At 39.4% G+C, this 21619-nt stretch overlaps 1 protein-coding gene and 1 long non-coding RNA gene across 8 annotated transcripts in view; one reads left to right on the top strand and one right to left on the bottom strand.

The window, feature by feature from the left end:
• LOC129143247 (uncharacterized) overlaps positions 1–21619 on the top strand; it is a 312467-nt gene that overhangs the window by 128582 nt on the left and 162266 nt on the right. The window lies entirely within an intron of this gene.
• Positions 2152–20587, bottom strand: LOC100608286 (sulfotransferase 1C1). The gene is made up of 7 exons (XM_054678730.1): positions 20356–20587; positions 17828–17956; positions 8901–8998; positions 5050–5176; positions 4003–4097; positions 2651–2831; positions 2152–2417 (listed from the first exon to the last, which is right to left on the bottom strand). Exons 1-7 carry the CDS (start codon positions 20525–20527, stop codon positions 2305–2307), a joined length of 915 nt encoding a protein of 304 aa, XP_054534705.1. The 5' UTR covers positions 20528–20587; the 3' UTR covers positions 2152–2304.

Raw genomic sequence — 21619 nt, 5'->3', positions numbered from 1 at the left:
CAGCCTGGTACCTACAGGCCAAAGAAATCCCAGAAGCCTCACGATGGGGGTGGAGGGCAGAGCTGGGCTTTACTCAGCTTTGGGGAAGGGCAGTTTCTGCTGTGGGCTCCCTCCTGCTCACAGACATCTCCAAGGTGCTCTAATGCAGAGACCCTCTCTGGGAAGAGCTGCCTTTCTAAGTGGATTCCCATCAGGCTTTGTTGTTTTTCTTTTTCTAAATAGGCCATTAGAAAAATTTTGGAATTTCTTATGTAATCAGAGAGAATCCATAGAACACCCAAGCTGTTCCAAGTGCTAAGAGGAAGTGAGTAGTGCAAGATGAAGTCTGCAGAGAAGACTTTCGCAATCTGCGTGACTCCTGCAGTGTGTGGGGAGCTAGCCAGGGGCCAGGGGATCCTGATTAACTGTGTCTGCGTGACCTGTTTGTGGGGGCCATCCCTCTCTCCCTGGTTCTTAGTTTTCTCATCTGAAAAGTAAGATTGTTGAATGATGTGATTTTTGTGACTCTTGTAATTCTCACCCTAAAATTTTATGAGTCTAACTTCCCATTGCTGCTTTTTATTTTCTTCTAAGTGAAAAGTTCCAAAGTAAATTGAACATTTACAATTTGATCTTCTATGACTGTGGTATATTTAGGAGTCTCTCTCTCTCTCTCTCTGTAAGTATGTAATAAGTGATCAGAACACAAGATTATCTAGGATACATGGATGGTCATCTTCATCATGTTTATTTTATGCAGCTGGACCAAAGATATTTTAAGATTGAATTAAACCATTAATTCTTCTTCATAGTACTTTTAGCATTGTTTGAAAGGACATAGCAGAGCTTTGTAAAAGAGGAGTCTAGAAGTATTTTCTGTGGCTGAAATTTATAGAGAATATAAGAATGGGATATATTTTTACAATTAAATTAAAAAAATTAGTTTATAAAGGGAGAAAAGCAAGTTTTGCCTAGTCGTAAACTCTAGACCTATTGCCTATATTCTGATCAATACTGCCCATATATCCAGTTTCTATCACAGTCACAAAGGGAGTCACTGTGTGATTATGTGCTTGCTATCTAAATTGTTAGGCAGCTCTTAGAACATGAACCCAAGACATTTGGTGTGGGTGTTCCTGATAAAAATTTATTTGCTATTGAATCATGCTGGTTCAGTTCACCATATCTTTCCTCAGTGCAGGCCGGAACTCTGCATAAATACTATACTGGGATATTTGTCATGTGGTTAATGATTTGCATGCTTACCCTAGGGAGGGAAAGATGAAAGAATGCAAAGGGGTATACTTTGTTACTGGGTGGAGTAGATATTTTTTTGTGTTGTATGGTTTAATGATAAGTTAATCACCTATCCCACAAAATGTACCTTCTTGACATTAAAAGAATAATAATACATGGATCGTTGTATAGCTTGTATAAAATGATGGCAGATATTTTCTTGGTACAGGTTTTAACAAAAAGAAGGAAAAGAACATAATCATTAGTGTAGCTGAAGAACTTGGCAATGCTGACAGTTTTGCTAAGAGCCCTTTAAAAAAAAGTATAAAAAACGATTTTCCACAGAGATGTGAAATTTAAGCTTTTCTTAACGTCCATGAGTTACCAAATATTTTATTTTTCCCTTGAGCTCACTGAAGACTTCCTCTCTCTCTCAGAAGTCCATCTGAAAGATAAAATCTTTCTCTGCTTTCCAGCCTTGTGTTGGCCACAGAAGTAGGCTGAGTTTCTTGTTCATCTTGTGTTCCTTATCGCTCTCCTGTGGCCTTTCTCTTTGGTTTTGGGACCATTTCAGCTTGAAGCCACCTGAGCCAGACCTAGCTCACAGCATTCCATCCTTCATGCCACCCCCTGCACCTCCTAATCTAATATCTCCAAGAGTAGGACTATCCTCTGCCTCTCATTCCTGACCTTTAAAAATAAAAACCATTTCCCCCACACATTATCCTTAGTGCCCACTTCTCATCCTCATTCTTCTCTTGCTCACTTTCTCTTACATTGAAATTCTACTCTTATTTATCTCTTTATTTATTTCACTATTGTAAACTAGTGATGGAATTAAATTGCCTTTATTTTGCCTTAGGACAGGGGAGTACGTTATGTGGTTGGTGTCTAAATGAGGGATCATGTATCTTAATTAAAAACTCTACCCAGGATTTGGTTACATTTTGATGAAGTATTATCATCTACAGGTAGTGTGTAACAGCTCCAGACTGGAGGAAGGGTGTCTTTGTTTTAAGTGTCCTTGATCATGAGGCTCAAATGGCAAAAATCTGGTAAGAAAGTCCAGGACAGACTCCCTGACTGCTCTCAGATCTCTGTGCGGAAGGTTAGGGTGCTTCCTGTCATCTTCTTCTGGTAGTCCTTGTCAAATTCTTCATTTTGGGCCACAGTAAAATAGTTCTTCCAGTCTCCAGGCATCCCTGAAACAAGGCAAAATCTTAATGATTGCTGCAGGAGTACAGGGAGAGGTAAGCCTGCACCCTCAGGACCCCACCAAGAATGAGGAGAAACAGGCAACTTGCCTCTCAAAGGTTGTACAGTGGTGCTGCTGGAAAGAATAAATAATGGAGCATGAAACATTACTGGAAAATCTAAGCAGACCATGGGGACCACAGAGTTCCATTTGACATCTTAGACTACAAAGCTTATCTACCTTTCCTCATAAAAGGGGAGATGGAGTGGTCCATAATGCTGGTGGGCAAAGTGGTATAGTTGGTCATTGGGTTTTGCTTCATTACATCAAAGGAGGTGTGATAGATGATTTTATTCAGAATTTCCTCTGATATGTCTTTTTCCAGGAACTTCAGTATCTTCTCAATTTCCCGCTTTGGGTCCTGTATGTGGAACAGTCACACCAAACAAATCATGTTGGGTCTTCCCTTGGGGATGATGTTCCATTTGGATAGTATTTGGAGAGAAATGAGTTAAAGGATCATTTGAACACATTTTAAAAATATTTCTCAAGTGACTCCTAGTGCCAGATACTGTACTGTCCCAGATACTGTAGCAACACAAAGATGAGGGTTGTCCCTGCCCTCAAGAGGCTTACCTTGAAGGAAAGGAATTAAGCATAAACACAAACAATCACAAGGCTGGCTGAGAAAGTACATGCTGCCTACGTACAGACAGAGTGCCAGGAGATTTGGTGGGAAGGAGCAATGGTATCCCCTGGGGGAGAACAGGAAAGGCTGTGTGAAGGAGGAACAATGTTGGTGGTGAAGCATAGTATAACTAACTCTAGTATTTGGACTACAACAGATGGCAAAAAGAACCTATGAACTTAACAGAAGGTCACTAAGAGGAGGAATAAAAGGAATCTCAAGTTGACCCAGAAGTATAAATCCTTATTTCTTGGATCTTTTTGATCAAAGAGATACAGAAAGAGAGAAAGCTATAGCTTTTGATTAAATTTCTGAGGACATCTCAGATGCTAGTTTTGTAATTCTAGGATGCTGATGCACTGGGTCATGAGAGTGAATTTGTGCAGGCACTCAGACACGATGGTTTGAAATTCAGAAATCAGTCCACTGTCCCAATATGTGGGACTAATCCTACCAGTGTTTATATGGATTAAACTTTGCTTTATGATGTGGGGTTGAGGTGTACAAGAGGGAGAAGGAAGCTAAATTTCTTGAACACAACTATGTACACTTTACAAGTATGATAGTGTAAATCTTTACAATGATCTCATGAGATAGATATGACACCATTTTGCAGATAAAGATATCTGGCTTACAAGTGCCAGGAGCCAACAGATTGATTCAACTATAAAGCATGTGCTATTTCCTGAGGAAGAAGAATATTTTGAAAACTGAATTAAAGCAAAGCAGATTTAGAATACCGAAAAAGTAGTTAGAGCTTTTGAGGATAAAACTGAGTTGCAAACAGTGTCATGGACTTGCACTGAAGGCTCTTCTGCATGAAAGCCCATGCACTAAGGTTCTAAATAGGGATTGATGTATCCTAGGATGTGGGAGGATCTGATGGAGATGGCACTGCCCTCACCTCCTTCATGTCCTCGTAGAAGAGGTAGAGAATGCGGTGCTGGTCTTTTGCATCCCACCATCCCTTTACGTGGTCATACCAGGAACCCCACAGCACTGAGGGGAAGGAGAGAGATGAGATGTCAATGCAAGCATGAAACTTGTAAAACAAACGTGAATATTTCAAATAAAAGGGGACATTTAATAAATACAACCAGAAGACAAAGACCTTGGGCAGAATTCTTATTTGCAGAAGGCAGGGATTTTTTTTTAAAGTAGGGTGATGATAGAAAGTATTCTGGATCTCTTGGCTTATATTTCCAACCTTGAACTTATTACTGCATGAAAGATTGTCTTGTGGCCAGGGATTCAACACCTTTATTTTCCTTGCATCGTCACATAGTGCATTGGTCAATATTATGCAATAAATATTGTTTCTGAACAGGCTGATTTTAAAAAGAAGACTTTTACTGTGAAAAATTTATAAGTACTGGATATTTGGGCACCTTCACTCTCTTCAATGATAAATAGAAGGAAGAGAGGCTCGCTGGGTATTTTCTGTTGTCTCTGCCAACTCACTTTCCATCCTCTTGTGCTCTGCCTGGTGCCCTGCAAAGCGACCTGCATGGACTGTGTCAATGATTTCCTTTGCCCTCAGGATTATAGCTAGACTGTGTCAGCAAGAGGCATAGGAAGGCATTTAGAGGCAGAAGGAGAGGAGGGCATTGTGTTTATTTCCCTGATGCCCTTCCTGTTGGCTCACTGCTTCCCCAACCAAAGGCTTTAGCTCTTGTCAAGGGGTCCTCTTTTGTCTCTGGAGAGATATGGCTCCCTGCTGGTACTCTCCCAAGAATACTGTACTAGCCCTTGTCAGTTTCCTTAAACTCTGCTCATAGCCTTGTAAATAGTCTCTTTGTTAGAGTCTTCCCAGATGACCCAGTTTGAGTGTGCCATCTACTTCCTCATAAAACCTTGATGGATATAGCTGTTCAATGAAAATTATCTTCCTTTCTGCTGTCAGCAGGTGAATGAATAAGGAAATATGAACTCACAGTTTTCTTCCACTCACCTTTTCCAGCTTTGAATGTCTCAACATATTCCTCCCATGTACCAGGGTCAGGCAACATTTTATTCATTCTTGAGAAATGATAGTAGGAGACCAGACAGTCCTTGGCATTTCTAGCCACATAGATAATCTGGAATCAGCCAGCAAGAGGAATGAGAGGCAGAGAGAAAACAAGACAGAGAAATATCATTATTCAATGCAGAGGACCATAATCTTAGAAAGCCTCTTTGTAGAATCTTGGACTCTCCTATTTGAATAATTTAATGTTCATGCATTCTATCTCTTCCAGTTTGTCTAGGTGCAGTTCCAGTTTATGGCTGTGGTCTTAGCGTGATCATTAAGAGCACCCCTTTTCTCTGATAGAAGTGTCCTGTTTGCATGGTGTATACTACATTCACCCTAACTGTGATATTTCTGGAGGTTAAGGAGGCTACCCATGTTGTCTTCATCCATTCACGGTTCTATAACAAAATACCACATGCTGAGTAGCTCATAAACAACAAAAACTTATTTCTCACAGTTCTACAGGCTGTAGAATCCAAGATAAAGGTGCTGACAGGTTTGGTATATGGTGATGATCTGCTGCCTCAAGACAGCCATGTGTTATAATCATGAATCCCATTCATGAGGGTTCCCTACTCATGGCCTAATCTCCTTTCAAAGGTCCCACCTCCTAATATTATCACTATCGGGGTTAAGATTTCACATATGAATTTTGAAGGGACAAATGCAGACAATAGCATGTGGTATATTTTTCAGTGTGTGAAGGTTCCCCTTGGCTTTCACTAAGCAAGGAATCTAAACTAGGTTCTAGGCTGGAAGGAGCTAAAGCAACAAGACATTTGGTTTAATTTCCATGATATGAATCCCAGCCTTACCGATAAATTATCACTCCTACATTCATTTGCTGATGAGGATGAAGGACCCTTGAGGCAGTGCTAAATCCATCTTTGGAGCTGTGTGTGATGGTCTTCTCATAGGGCAGGCATGGTCTGGTGAGAAGGAGCTGACTTCTTGGCTTCTTGTCCTGGTGACCCCTCCTCCCCTCATTACTCTGGCTGCCATCCCATCCTACCCTGCTGTATGCAATCTTAGCAGGGCTGGGGAGGAACCATTCTCAGTGGTTTCTCAATAATTTTTGTCTTGTGTCTCACTACGGAACTTCTGTGTCCAACACAACCAGTCATCCAGCCCTATTTTACTCTAAGTGAATTGCCCTAGGTTCTTGCTTTCCATCTTTGCTCACTCAGATGAATGCAGTCCTGGCATGACTCTGTTTTTCTGCCCCCTTTCTTGCTGCTGGCTTACTATCCAGCATTTATGAAAGCTTTTATGGTGTCAAAAAGTATGATGCAAGTGCAAAGTCTTATTATTATGTACATATATTTTGTGTAATATTCCTTAATGCTTAAGTTGCTTATTGCCTTCTAGGCCTAAATGGAAATGGGAAGTCCTAGGCTAAACAGGGAACATATTCAGATGTACATTAGGTGTGGGGTCCAATGTCAAATAAAATTTCTGAGAACTTCTTGATTCATCTGTATTAATTTCCAATTGCTCCTGTAACAAATTACCACAAATGACTTAAAACAATGTAGATTTATTCTCTCACTGTTCTAAAGGCCTGATTTCACTGGGCTAAAGTCAAGGTGTCAGCAAGGCTGGTTCCTTTAATGGCTCTGGGGAGAATTCATTTTCTTGTTTTTAGAATCTAGAGGCCACCTGTACTCCTTGGCTCTTGACGCCTTCATTGAATCACTCCAAATTCTTGCTTCAGTTGTCACGGCTCCTATTTCCTCCTTTGATATGCTTGTTTCCATCTTTTAAATACCCTTGTGCTTCCCTGATTTGCTGATTTGCTTCCCTGAGATCATCACCCAGATCACCTTAAATATGGCATATCAGCATATTTAAGACCAAGATAATCCAAGATAATCTCTCCATCTCAAGATCCTTAACTTAGCCACATCTGTGTAGTCCATTTTGCAATATATGGTAATATTCCCAGGTACTGGTGATTAGATGTAGGTATCTTGGAGTGACTATTATTCAGCCTACCATGCCATCATAAAATGAAAAACTTGGACTAAGCTCCCTACAGTCTTTTCCTACTCAAATAATTCACACCAAGTCTAAGTGGATAAATGGAAGTGCTGCCACTGAGATGTTTACATTATTTAGAAGACGTGATTTTACAAAAAGATGTTAGTATGATGACTAACCAAGTGTTAGTGTGTCTTCTGACAATGAGTCTACAAGATTTGGAAGTAATATTGGTTCTTGAGGAATAAAATTAACATACAATTAGTGAAGGTATTTATCTGTGGGAATAAACCAAGAAGTTTTCACAAATCTGGGTGATCTGGGTATGATCTCAGGGAAACAAATCAGCAAATCAGGGAAGCAAAGCAAGCAGATACTTGGAAAACTATTCAATCATATTGTACCTTATTTGGAGATAGAAGATGGACAAAATAAAGAGCTAGTGAGTCATGGAAGCTCAGAAAAAAGAGCAGTCACTCGCATCGTGTATCTGAGCACTGCACCAAGGACAGATAGTCTTGGTTAGACTTGACTGTTATGGTTTCCTTGGTGAATTCAGTCTAGAAGGTTGAAAGACTCTCCAGCTGTCATAGCTGAAAAACACTTTTTAACATCAACAGACTCTCTCAGCAATCTTCAGATAACTGTTTACAAAGAAGCTTGCCCACAAGCAGATGATGTGTTGGTCTAGCTGATACAAGCATTTGGTTCTGCTGAATGGCTATACTTTTCATTGCAAATGAATAGGTCGATATTTTGTTTATATTACACATTTCATTAATTTAAGACTAACTTATAAAGCAGAAATCAAAAGGAAACCCTGCTACATTCAATGTACACTGCATTTATCGGATCTAAATTAGAAAGTGTCAAAATAAAAATATATTTTTTGAAAATGAAGGAAATAAAGGTCTAACAGTTCCTAGGATCTTGCTTCACAAGATATGCTTTCTGAGAGTGTCGATCTCTCAGTTGGTATTAAGGGTGGGCCAAACCAAAATAAGACAAAATCATATTTCTCATCCTGAAAAGAAGAGAAGCAGATTTTGGATACCAAGGTGTACATAATCTCATCAGGGCAGCCAGATGGTGGCCATGAACACGGGCTATTAAGATCTCTGAATGTGGAAAGTAAGTGATGGATGGCCTCAGCTGCTGTACTCTGAACCCACTACCATGCTCTTTATAAGACCACATTTCCAAACGGCTGCTCTTGGCTGGTGAGTAAGCACAGCAGACATGCTAAGGCAGGCCCAGTCTATGAGATATGGGACTCTCTGATGGTTGACTTTGGCTAGAGGACTCCCCAACAGCTTGGATGAATCTTGCTCATGGCTGCATTGTAGTGTGAGTTTTCAACTCTCCTTCCTTGCCTCTCCTTCATAGGGGTCAGACTTGCATCATGGTCTTATTGCTCTCCATCCTTATTTGTCTTACTCCTCTTTTCACAGGTTTTCCTCCAAATAATTCTCTTTCAGGTCTGACTCTGCCAGCTCCTTAGAGGACACAATCTAAGAGATCACTCTTCCTCAGGAAATACCTGCTTTGTTTCATTGATCACCTTCTTTGAATGTGGCTTAGATGGCAGACAGTCAGAATAATTTTGTCTGAAAACTTCCCAATATGTACCCAAAAATAATATTTTAAAGGAAGATGAATCCAGAATGAGTGTGTGGGAATGTGGAGTAATGCCACCACCTGCCCTATGGCTCCACTGGCTATCTTTCTTTTAGTGTCTTTGACTGTTTCTACTTAGAGACATTATTTGGCCATGCCAATCAAACTCGGTTTGAAGACTTGGCTCTTCTTACCTTTGAATTTTCTTTCCAGAAGGAAGGTGGTAGCATCTGAATAGGCAGATGAGTCTTCAGAGTTCTAGGAGAAGGCATTTTGTTAGCCAGATCCAGACCTGGGAAATAAGGCCACACAATTCAGCCAAACATTTCTCATCAGCTGCATAGATTCGATATTAGTACCGTGCCAATCATTTGAAATCAGATTGACCCAATAGTCAGCTCTCTGTCTAAAATAATAATTTTTATGCCTATGTTCCCTTTCTGATGACAACTTTACTGCTCATTCTGGTAGAGGAAAGCACTGATGAAATATTGAAAACTATGGAGGCACATTACTTCCCTTAGTTGTTGGGCATTGGTGTGTGCTTGTGTGGGCAGATAAAGATGTTTGAGGTTGGTGAGAACAGCTCTGTAATAGCCCCAGTAGCTCTAAAGAATGCAAGATTTTCTTTCAACTTTTACTTTCAAGGCCAAGAACCACAACAGCCATCAGACATGTGCAAGCATTGTGCTGGGAAATATTTTTAGTTGAAAAACTGCCTTATAGTGATCAAGTCATTTTTCCAAGTTAGTAAATGTGAAAGCTAGGATTAGAAATCAGTGAGTCTATGAGTGTGGAGAGTCAAGGAAGAGAAGTTTTGTGAAAAACAGTAGAGAGGCAAGAAAGATTTAGATAAAGCACAGACGAAGTATTCCTGGAAACAGAAAGTCCAATGCTAACTGCTAAAATGCTGAATATAGGCCGGATGTAGCCATGTGCAGCACCAACTTCAGGGGACAGGTTTGCAAGTAAGGCATAAGTGTCAGTAATGGAGAAGATAGCTTCTGATGGAGAATGAGATATGTAAGGAAAGGGAAGTTCTCCTTGGAGGCATAGCAGTAAAGGGATAGAAGGAAGCAAGAGGGAGAAAATTAAAGTAAAAATTTTGCATAAAAGAGAGAAAGAAAAAGCATGCCAATTTCTTCTCCTCCCCACTAACCAGTAGTAAATACTTATAAACAAAACTGCTCAGAAGAAGGCAGAACTGACAGAAGAGGATGTTTTTGAACTAGAAACTATGTTCATGAAGTATATAAAAATAGGAAAAAAACACAGATTTCATTGACACAAAGCTACTATAAAGATCAAAGAGTCAAATAAAAAAAATCAAATCCCCACAAAATCAACTACAAAGCTGAAAATGAAAATGCAACATTTTAAACTAAATTAAATATCTTGAAACAAACATTTGAGAATATGAAAATAAAATCTGAAATCAGAAGTACAAAAAGTAAGGACAGACGTGGACAAAAAAGGAAAGTGAAAAAGATTTGAGTGAACTCAACAAAGAAGTAGAAGAAAAGGCAAAATAGCTTTAAAAATTAAATTATAAAGTGGATAAATGGGGAATAGATTTAAATGAAAATATAAATGCTATTGAAGAAAAGCACTAAAACAATTGAGACAATGACACAAGAAAAAGAAATAAGTAAAAGGTTTCAGAGAGCAAGTGGCTGACATTGAAGACAGGTGAAGAAGGTCTAACATTAGTAGAAGTTGGAGTCCCTGAGAAGAAAATGAAAACAGTGGAATAAAACTAGTATTTAAACCTGTAATCTGAAACAGTTTTCTGGAGAAAAAGACTGGAATTTATATGTTAACCATGGGGTATTGGGAAAGTTGATTCATAATGATCAACTCTGAAATATATGGTAAAATTATTATATTTTATGATTTAAAAAAATCATGCCTCATGCAAAAGATGAAATAATCCTGAAGGTGAATAGAACCAAACTGGCATCAGACTCCTGAAAACATCATAAAAAGCAAAGAAACTGTTGATCAACATTTTAAAGAAATTAAGGACAGAAAATCTGAAAGAAAGATGTTATCCCCAGGCAGGCTGTGCTTTAAGTATCAAGGATAGACAAAAAAAAAAAGGTTTAAATGTGCAAGGACTAGGGAATACAGTACACATGTGCCTTTCCTGATCAGTTAGCTAGAATAGGTTCCATTCAATCAATAAATGACTTGGAAATCTTCGCAAAAAGGATCGATGGTGAATATTTCACATTATATAATATTACAACTAAATTAATGAGGATAGATCAAGAGTAGAAGAATAATGTGTAAACCTTATAGGTTCCCACAAAGTAGTAATAATACAACTTAATATTTGAAATATGATTATTTGCTGTTGTATAATTAATAGGGGGAGTCACAGTATTCCTTTGAAACCAGCAGATCAGATAGTAAAAAGTTAAGTAAGAGAAAGGAGGAATTAAGGTTTTGTAAAGGGTAATAATACACAAGTAACCACTACAAAAAAAATACAAACTTTTCTAAATACAAACACACCATCGAAACAAACAATCCCCCACTTTTTTAAAACAAAAAGGAAAATAAAAAGGATATACTAAATAGGGAAGGAAACACAGTAAATATTACTTTTTACAACAGTAATTTGAACAAGTGATGATACGACATAATTGTGACCAACATGTCAGTCATATCAATAAATGTGAGTGGTTTAAATAACCTATTAATATTTTTCAAATTGGCTCATAAAACCTAACTATATGCATTGTACAAGTGAATACCCGGAAACATAATAACTAATATAAGGTAAAAATAAAAGAATGGATAAAGATATAAAACAGAATGAAAACTATAAGAAAGCAAGGATTGTGGAGAGCAAGATGATGAATAGAAGGCTCCACTGATCATGCCACCTCTCCGCCCCCTCTGCCGTGCAAGGAACGCCACCTTAATAACTATCTCTACCAAAGAAGCACCTTCATAAGAACCAAAAATCAGATGAGCACTCACAGTACTTGGTTTTAACTTTGTATCCCTGAAAGAGGTACTGAAGACGTTAAAAACAAAACAAAACAAAACATGACTCTTGAATTGCCAACAACACCCCTCCTTCGCCCCCATGAAGTGGCAGTGTGGTGCTGAGAGCATTTCTGTGCATTGGGGTAGGGAGAGAACAGCAATTGTGAGGCATTGAACTCAGTGCTGTCTTCTTACAGCAGAAAGCAAAATCCGACCAAACTCAGCCGGCGCCTGCCCATGGAGGGAGCATTTAAACCAGCCCTAATCAGATGGGAATCACTGATTCCAGTGGTTGGAATTTGAGTTCCTGCAAGCCTTGCCACTGAGGTCCAAAGTGCTTTGGGGTTGTAAATAAACCCAAAAGGCAGTCTAGGCCACAAGGACTGCCACTCCTAGGAGAGTCCTAGTGCTGAAATGGGCTCAGAGACAATGGACTGGTCAGGGTATATGACCTACTGAGATACCAGCCCGTGTGACTAAGGGAGTGCTGGCATCATCCCTCCCCTACTTCCAGGCTGCACAGCTCATAGGACCAAACGAGATCTGTTACTTCCTTTTGAGGAGAGAAGTGGGAAGAGTGGGGTGGAGTTTGTCTTGCATCTTGGATACCAGCTCAGTCACAGCAGGATAGGGCACAGGTCAGAGTTTTGAAGTCTCCCTTCCAGGTCCTAGCTCCCAGACATTTCTAGACACACTATGGGCCAGGAGGGAATCCGCTGTCTTAAAGGGAAGGATCTTTAAAAATGAGTCTTGGCCAGGCATGGTGGCTCATGCCTGTAATCCTAGCACTTTGGGAGACCGAGGCAAGCGGATCACGAGGTCAGGAGTTCGAGACTAGCCTGGCCAATATGGTGAAACCCCATCTCTACTAAAAATACAAAAATTAGCCAGGCATGGTGGCACGCGCATGTAATCTCAGCTACTTGGGAGGTTGAGGCAGGAGGATCGCTTGAATCTGGGAGGCGGGGGTTGCAGTGAGCCAAGATCACACCATTGCACTCCAGACTGGTCGACAGAGTGAGACTCTGTCTCAAAAAAAAAAAAAAAAAAAAAAAAAAAAGAATGAGTCCCGGCAGCATTCATCACCTGCTAACTGAAAGGTCCTTGGGCCCTGAATAACCAGCAGCAACATTCAGATACTATGTTGAGGGCCTTGAATGAGACCTTGAGACATGCTGGCTTCAGGTACCAGCTTGGCCACAGTGGGGTACAGCACCAAGTAGGCTGTTGGAGACTCTCTAATTCCAGAACTTGGCTCTTGGATGACATTTCTGGACCTTCCCTGGGGCAGAGGGGAGACTACTTCCCTGATGGGTGTGTCCCAGGCCAGGCAACATTCACCACAAGCTGACTGAAGAGCCCTTGGGCCTTAAGGGAGCATCAGTGGTAGTCTGGCAGTATTCCCTATGGGCCTGTGGTAGCGGTGGCCATGGGATGAGGCTCCTCTGCCTTTGGAAAGGGAAAGGAAGAGTGGGCAGGACTACATCTTGTGGTTTGAATGCCGGTTTAGTCACAGTACAATAGAACACCAGGTAGACTTCTAAGGTTTTTGACTGTAGTCTCTGGCTCCCAGATGCCACCTCTGGAGCATGTGGGAACTCATGATGAAAACCCTTATAAAACTGGGTATAGAAGAAACATACCTCAACATAATAAAAGCCATATATGACAGACCCACAGCTAGTATCATACTGAATGGGGAAAAACTGAAATCCTTTGCTCTAAAATCTGGAACATGACAAAGATGCCCACTGTCACCACAGTTATTCAATACAGTAGTAGAAGTCTTAGCTAGAACAATCAGAGAAGAGAAGGAAATAAAAGACATCCAAATTGGAAAGGAAGAAGTTAAATTATCCTTGTTTGCAGATGATATAATCTTATATTTGGAAAATCCTAAAGACTCCACAGAACTATTAGAGTTGATAAAAAAATTTGGTAACAGCAGGATACAAAATCAACATACAAAAATAAGTAGCATTTCTGACAACAGTGAATGATCTGAAAAAGAAATTTTAGAAGTACTCCTGATTATAATAACTACAAATAAAATTAAATACCTAGGAATTAACTTTATCAAAGAACTGAAAGATCTTTATAATGAAAACTATAAAACACTGATGAAAGAAGTTGAAGAAGACACCAAAAAGTGGAAAGATATTCCGTGTCCCTGAATTGGAAGAATCAATATTGTTAAAATGATCATACTACCCAAAACAATCTATATATACAATGTAATCTCTATCAAAATACTGATGACATTTTTTCACAGAAATAGAATAAACAATCCTAAAATTTACATGGAACCACAGAAGACCCAGAAGAGCCAAGGCTATCCTAAGCAAAATGAACAAAACTGGAGGAATCACATTACCTGACTTCAAAAAACCAAAGCACTATGGTACTAGCATAAAAACAGACACACAGATCAATGGAATGGAATAGAGAACCCAGAAACAAATCCACACTCTTACAGTGAACCATTTTTGACAAAGGTGCCAAGAATATACACTGGGGAAAAGACAGTCTCTTCAAAAAATGGTGCTTGGGAAAACTGGGTATCAATAAGCAGAAAAATGAAACTAGACTTCTATCTCTTACTGTATACAAAAACCAAATCAAAATGAATTAAAGACTTACACCTAAGACCTCAAACTATGAAACTACTACAAGAAAACATTGGGAAAACTCTTCAGGACATTGGTCTGGGCAAAATTATCTTGAGTAATACCCCATAAGCACAGGCAACAAAAGCAAAAATGGACGAATGGGATCACATCAAGTTAAAAAGGTCCTGCCCAGCAAAAAATACAATCGACAAAGTGAAGAGAAAATCCACAGAATGGGAGAAAATATTTGCAAACTACCCATTTGACAAGGGATTAATAACCAGAATATATAAGGAGCTTAAACAACTGTATGGGAAAAAATCCAATAATCCAATCAAAAAATGAGTAAAAGATTTGAATAGACATTTCTGAAAAGAAGACAAACAAATGGCAAACAGGCATATGAAAAGGTGCACAACATCATTGATCATCAGAGAAATCCAAATCAAAACTATAATGAAATATCATCTCATCCTAGCAAAAATGGCTTATAATCAAAAGACAGGCAATAAACAATGCTGGTGAGGATGCAGAGAAAAGGGAACTTTTCTACACTGTTGTTGGCAATGTAAATTAGTACAACCACTATAAAGAACACTTTGGAGATTCCTCAAAAAGCTAAATATAGAGCTGCCACAGGATCCAGCAATCCCACTGCTGGGTATTTACCCAAAAGAAAGGAAATCAGTATATCAAAGAGATATTTGCAATCTCATGTTTGTTGTAGCACTGTTCACAATAGCCAAGATTTGGAAGCAAGGTAAGTCTCCATCACATGAATGGATAGACACACTTTGGGCCAGAAGGGAATTTGCTGTCTTAAAGGGAATATTATTCAGCCATAAAAAAAGATCCTGTCATTTGCAACAACATGGATGGAACTGGAGATCATTGTATTAAGCGAAATAAGCCAGGCACAAAAATACAAACATTGCATATTCTCACTAAAAATCTAAATTGAACTCATGGAGATGGTTACCAGAAGCTGGGAATGGTAGTGTGGGTGTTTGTGGGGGATGTGGGGATGGTTAATGGGTACAAAAATTAGTTAGAAAGAATTAATAAGACCTACTATTTGTTAGCACAACAGAGTGACTATAGTCAATAACAATTTAATTGTAAATTTTAAAATAACTAAAAGAGTATAGTTGGATTGTTTGTAACACAAAGCATAAATGCCTGAGGAGATGGATACCCCATTCTCCATGATGTAATTATTATGCACTGTATGCCTGTATTAAGACATCTCATGTTTCCTGTAAATATATACATTGACTATGAACCTACAAATGTTAAAAATTAAAAAAAGAAACCAAGGATTGTGATGCTATAAGATAAATTAAGATTCAACCCCAAATATGTACGACACAAAGAAGAAACTTCATAATGTGAACGATTCCATTACACTAATAAAATATAGTAACCACGGATATCTATGTACCACATAATCAAGTAACCACTTATGCAAAACAGAAACCACAGCAGATGCAAACACAACACATTAATAATAGGATATTTTAACTTTCAGTGCAAAATAAGTCAACTGGAAAAAAGAGAAGAATACAAAGTGTTTAAACAATATAATATATTAAATCTTTTGGGTAATAGAGAATATACTTTCTTCTCAAGCAAACATAGAAAATTCACAAAATAATTATATATTAAGACACAAGTAAAACATCAGTAGATTTCATAGCATTGGCATTTTACAAACAATAGTCTCTTACCACAATGCAATAAAACTAGAAATCAAACACAAAGACAAAAACCAAAGAAGCACTTTCATCTGGAAATTAAAAACTTCTGCTAAACACCACTGGTATAAAATTACAAAAATTCTGAAAAATGTAGTGAAATTAAATGTAACAAAACACTACATATTAAAAACAAGTACATTTAACACGATGATCAGACAAAAATTGATAGCCCTAAACAAAGAATGAATTTAAATACATGAATTGAATTCCCAAGTCAAAAAACATTTGACTAAATGCAACAGCGGTTTATTATTAAAAACTCTGCGAAAACAAGGAATAAAAAGAAACTTCTTCACTCTGATAAATGATATCTAAAAAAATCTGCATCTAATATTATACTTAATGGTGAAAGAACAAATCCTTTTCCACTAATATCAGGGACAAGGCAAGAATGTTTGCTCTAGTTATTTCTATTCAATACGGCACTGGAGACTCCAGATGATAGTGAAATAAGGCAAGAAAAAAGAAATAATAGAAATCAAGACTAGAAAGCAAGAAGTAAAATTGTCTTCATTTAAAGAAGACATCATTGTCTGTGTAGAAAATCCACTCTCCAATCGAAAAGTACAAAAAATCTAGAACTAATAAGTCAAGTTGCAAGATACAAGGGCCAACAAAAAATCAACATATTTCAACCTATCAGCAACATATAAATAAAAATTAAAATACAATAATATTAAAATATATTTTAAAAAAATAATAAAAATCCTTATGATTAAATTTGACTAAAGATGTGACAGGCATAATGAAAGCTGTAAATCATTACTGAGTGGTATTTAAAACATTCTAAATAATTGGAGACATAAAGCACTTTCATAGGCCAGAAAAGCCAATTTTGTTAGGGTATTAATTCTTTCCAAATAGATATATAGATTTAATGCAATCCCAGCCAAAATATGAGAAGGTTTTTGTTTCTTTGTTTGCCTGTTGATTTTGGTAGGAACTGACAACTTGATTATAGAATTTATATGAAAATGCAAAGATCCTAGAATAGCTAAAGCAACAACAACAACAAAAAAAAAAAGCGAGAGAAAGAAATGGGGAGGTCTTATTTCTACTTAATTTCAAAACTTATAAAACTACAGGAATTATTATAAAACAGTGTAATATTGGCATAAAGACTGATACATCAAGGAGAGAAGCAGAATAGAAAATCCAGAAATATACCCATACATAAACAGTTAATTAATTTTGGCAAAAGAGTCAAGACAATTCAATGGGAGGAAAGATTAAAAAATATTTTTCAATAAATGTTGCTGAAATAATTGTCCCAATCAATAATAGGGTTTCAATACATATTAGGTATTATTATTTTACAAATGAAGAAAAATTAAGCTTTGAGATGCTTAATGACTTGCTCAAGGTACCCAGATAAAAAATCCATACCAGCATTTGAAGCTGGACTGTGTGATTTTAACGTCTATGCCTTCCCACAAAAGGCTTGTCTCCTACTGTGAAAACTACTATTTATTACAATTGGCTTTATAAAAACATGTCCTTTATTCCCAACTTGATTACAAAATCTTCAAGGGTGCCTTCTATGTCTTGCATTTCTTAGTATATTTGGTGTAAAGTGTAATCATTTATGGCAGTACTTTTCTCCCCAGGTGTTTTGACATGAACCCCCTTCAAACTTCTTCCCAGTTCCTTATGGACATAGTTTCTAAAAGGCTAACTGCAGAAATGATTTTCCTCTTAGGTGAAAACTGACCCAGTACAGTGGTTCCAACCCCGTAGGTCTCACTCGGGCAAACTTACCTGAGTTGAGGGGTGGGGGCAGTGTCCACTCGATGAAAGGATGGCGGTCAAATGTGTTGGCCCTCTGGCACTTCTGCACATCCCCATCATTTTGGATCATGTCCACAATCTCTTGTGTCCAGGTTGTGCCTAGAAGCATTGATTATTCTCATCTTCACCCACTCGTGGCATAATTTAATTCTATTTTCATGGTTACTCATGTATTTAGTTAATCTCCCAATTGCTGAGTGTTAAGCAGGATCAGCTCACCCGCCCTCTCTTCCACATGACCCCCAAGGTGAGCGGGGCTTCCGCCTGCCACCCAGAGTGGGTGGGGCCTCTCCTCTGAGCACCGGCCCCGATCTGCGCTCATTGATTATCATGGTCTGCTTACATATTAGCTTCCTTGCCACTAAGAGCACTTTGGAGGTAGGGAAATATTCTTTTTTTTTTTTTTCCTTTGTTCCTAGTACATACCATGGGGCTTTGTCCCTAATGAATGTAGCTTCGTGGTTGAATATTGAAGCAAATGAAAGTACGGAGATACAAAGATGAATTAGCCATTATAACTGCTCTAACAAGCTTACAATATTTTGGGAGGAGGTAAGATGTGACTGAGACTGCTTCTTGCCATAGCTACTATGCATTCTTCCCTTCCCTTTCAAATTAATAGATTCTCAATTTTTAACTTGGCATATAGTTGTTTGGCTCAAAGGTTATATTTTCTACTATTTCTTGCAGATAAATGTGGCCATGCCAGTAAATTCTGGGAATCTGTCATGAAAGGAAAGAATATGACCTTATTCCTTCCTTCCTACCTCCTTGCTAGTATTTGGACTGTGCCTGTGGTGGTTGGAGCCCCAGCAGTCATACTGGACCATAAACTCAAAAGCCACACCTGAGGATGGTGGAGCAGAAAGCTAGAAGGGACCAGGGCGGTTCATGACCAAGGCAGCCGCTGTTTCAGCCCCAGGCTACCAGCCTCCTGACTGCTTTTCCCTTTGTGTTATTTTGGGTTTTCTAACACTTGTAGTCAAATAGAATCTTAACTGATACAGAAGAGGACTGTAAATGGACGTGTGGGTAGGCAAAAAGGTGGACTGAAGCAGAGAGCTAATTGTCCACCAAATATCCATTTTCTTCTTACTACTTTTGATGTCTCTGTGGCTTGCAACCAAACCTGATGCTAACTGAAACATGAGACCCATACACATAACCGAAAGAGAAACTGTTCCAGGAAGGGCTGTAAAAATGTGTAAAGGGCTTCGGGAGTTCAGAGGAGGGCGGACTCACTGCAGAAGGCGTCAATAGGGCTCAGTGGAGGAAGGGGATGGTAGCTCTGAAATGAAGGGCTGAAGTGGGAATAGAATGTCCATCTTCACAAAGGAGGCACAGCATCCTAGGTGAGGAGCCTCAGGAGCTAAGACAAAGGCGTGCATATTCCACACTGGGAAGGAAGGAGGGCTCACAGTAAGTTGAGAGGTGCTGGGAGAGATGGGGGAGTAAGACTGGGGAAGCATTGAGGCCTTGGGATGGAGGGCCTTGGGGCCAACTGCATAATTTCCCATGCAAACCAAAACAAAATTTCTGCCCTTAGGTAATACAGGTTTACGTTCACATCTGGGCAAAGAAAAGTGTCCAATGCAAATCAAACAGAAGATTCTAGAGAAACTGAAACCTACTAATAGCAAGCCCCTACCTACGTTTATTAAGAAAGCCCTGGCCAGCCAATGCTGAGTTAATAAGAAGGCAGTGAGGCTAAGGAGGGGAGGTTGGAGCCAAAGAGAGGACAGAAACACATTTCCATGAAATGTGGTGAAGGGACCCTTTTCTGAAATCTTTCTGGTTATGGATTTCTTCATGTTGAGTCAAGTGACCACTGAGAGACTTTCCCAAACTCATTAAAGTCCTTTACCTCACTTGGTCACACTGTCTGAAATTATATATTCAGATAACATGGGGATTATGAGGCATCATCACAGTCTTGCTGGTGGTGATGTTCCCATTCCTCCACCCTGCACAAGCCTAGGATGCTCTTTGCCATTTCTGACTTTTGCTTTTCCCACAAACTCCTCTTCCTTTCATGAGATGCTGGTAAATGCCACCTTCCCTTTCTCACATCTTCCCCATCATACTCACATAAATTTTGGCCCCAACTCTGTCAGTACTTTTTATAGTGGGGTGAAAGCATTCAGTTCCACATCTGTCTTCTCCACTGGAAGGAGCTTCTTAAGGGCAAGAACTGTGGTTAATTCTGGCTTAGCAGATGGGAGCAAGGACTGGCTGGTTGGCAAGTTTACTGTAAGAACCTCTGTGCTCTTTGTAATTCTTTCAGTCCTTTGGGGATTTGGGATTCTGGCAATCTCTTTTACAGGGACCAAATAAAAGGAAGATCTTGGATTGTAGAGGATTGGAGATCATGAGCAAGTCTGGTTTTCATTTTTTCCAGGGCCGGCACTGGTGAAAACCTGCATTTTTAAATTGGGAGACTCACTGCAGGTGTCAGTGCTCTGCTAAATCTGCCTTTCCTGCCATTTCCTTATACCCACCTGCCTTTGCATAGGTTGCAATGAGGAGATCATCAGGTTTTGCTTGGAAATTCCAGATTTTGTCCCAATTATCACTAATCATTTTGGCCATAAGGATTCCATTCACTTCTCTAGTTTCTGGGTATAGATATTTTTCCTCCAGCTGAATCTCTTTCATCTTCTCCAAGGACATCTTACTGGGAGGACTGGACAGCTGCTTAAAACAAAGGTGTGTTGTGTCATTTCTAATACTTAGAACAGTCAGTCCTTTTTTAAAAAAGACTATTGTCTGAGAGAGTCAGAAGAGACACATAGTGGGAATTCATTACTGTGTTTCATGTTAATTTAAGTGAGAGAAGTAAAAACTGTGGGAGCCTGAGAATTGCAAATAGCTTTGTTTCTGGGTAAAGAAAGATGGTAAAGAAATAAGTGCACCTCTGATGGGGATGGACGCTAGGGAGGACCACAAACCTGGGAGATTTCTTAGCCAAGAGCTGGTTTATGTTGGCTCATCAAGAGACGCCTGAGGCCTGAGCCACAAGCAGAGGCCCTGCCGTGGAGCCCAGGGACAGAGGGGCCACTCAGTTCACAGACTTTTGTCAAGTTTGAGCAAGGAAAGGAAGGCTCTCATGCAGTCAGTGCTTAGACTGGTTGGATGCAAGCCAGTACTGAAGCAGGCTAGGGGTGGGCCCACTAGATTGCATCTGACCCAGCCTACCACAGAGCTGGGAGAAGGCACAGAACAGGCTTCATTAAGTCATGTTGGGTCTCTATAAGACAGTGATCTTCAGAAGGTTTCAGTCTGGTGGTCTGGGTTACATAGAAATTTCCCTGCATGTTTACAACTCTAGATCTCAAAGCCTGCCCAAATCTCTGTGGAAGAGCAATATGGCAGCTATGGAGGAACTTCACTTTGCTGGGGGAGGAATTCAAACTAGCTTGGGATGTCATCATTGTTCCCATAGTAGTTCACTTTAGTTCACTATAGTGAATCTTAGTATATACTTATTAATGTTTCATGTAAAAATAATTTCCTTCTACCCAGAAGGTGCAAGTACAATTGATGCTTCAGGCTGGGCACAGTGGCTCACGCCTGTAAGCCCAGCACTTTGGGAGGCTGAGGCGGGTGGATCACGAGGTCAGGAGTTCGAGACCAGCCTGGCCAATATGGTGAACCCCTGTCTCTACTAAATATACAAAAATTATTCAGGCTTGGTGGTATGCACCTGTAGTCCCAGCTACTTGGGAGGCTGAGACAGGAGAATTGCTTGAACACGGGAGGTGG

This window comes from Pan troglodytes, chromosome 12 (assembly GCF_028858775.2).
Source record: "Pan troglodytes isolate AG18354 chromosome 12, NHGRI_mPanTro3-v2.0_pri, whole genome shotgun sequence".
In the NCBI taxonomy this organism is placed as follows: domain Eukaryota; kingdom Metazoa; phylum Chordata; class Mammalia; order Primates; family Hominidae; genus Pan; species Pan troglodytes.
The sequence above is the reverse complement of the archived record's forward strand: the minus strand, read 5'-3'. Positions and strand labels throughout refer to the sequence as shown.

Coding starts and splice junctions, on each gene's coding strand:
- LOC100608286 (XM_054678730.1), bottom strand. CDS start 20,527: ATGTCCTTGGAGAAGATGAAAGAGATTCAGCTGGAGGAAAAATATCTA. Junction 8,999..17,827: donor GCCCCCACCCCTCAACTCAG/GTAAGTTTGCCC, acceptor CTTATTTCCCAG/GTCTGGATCTGGCTAACAAA. Junction 4,098..5,049: donor GACATTCAAAGCTGGAAAAG/GTGAGTGGAAGA, acceptor CCTTCCCCTCAG/TGCTGTGGGGTTCCTGGTAT.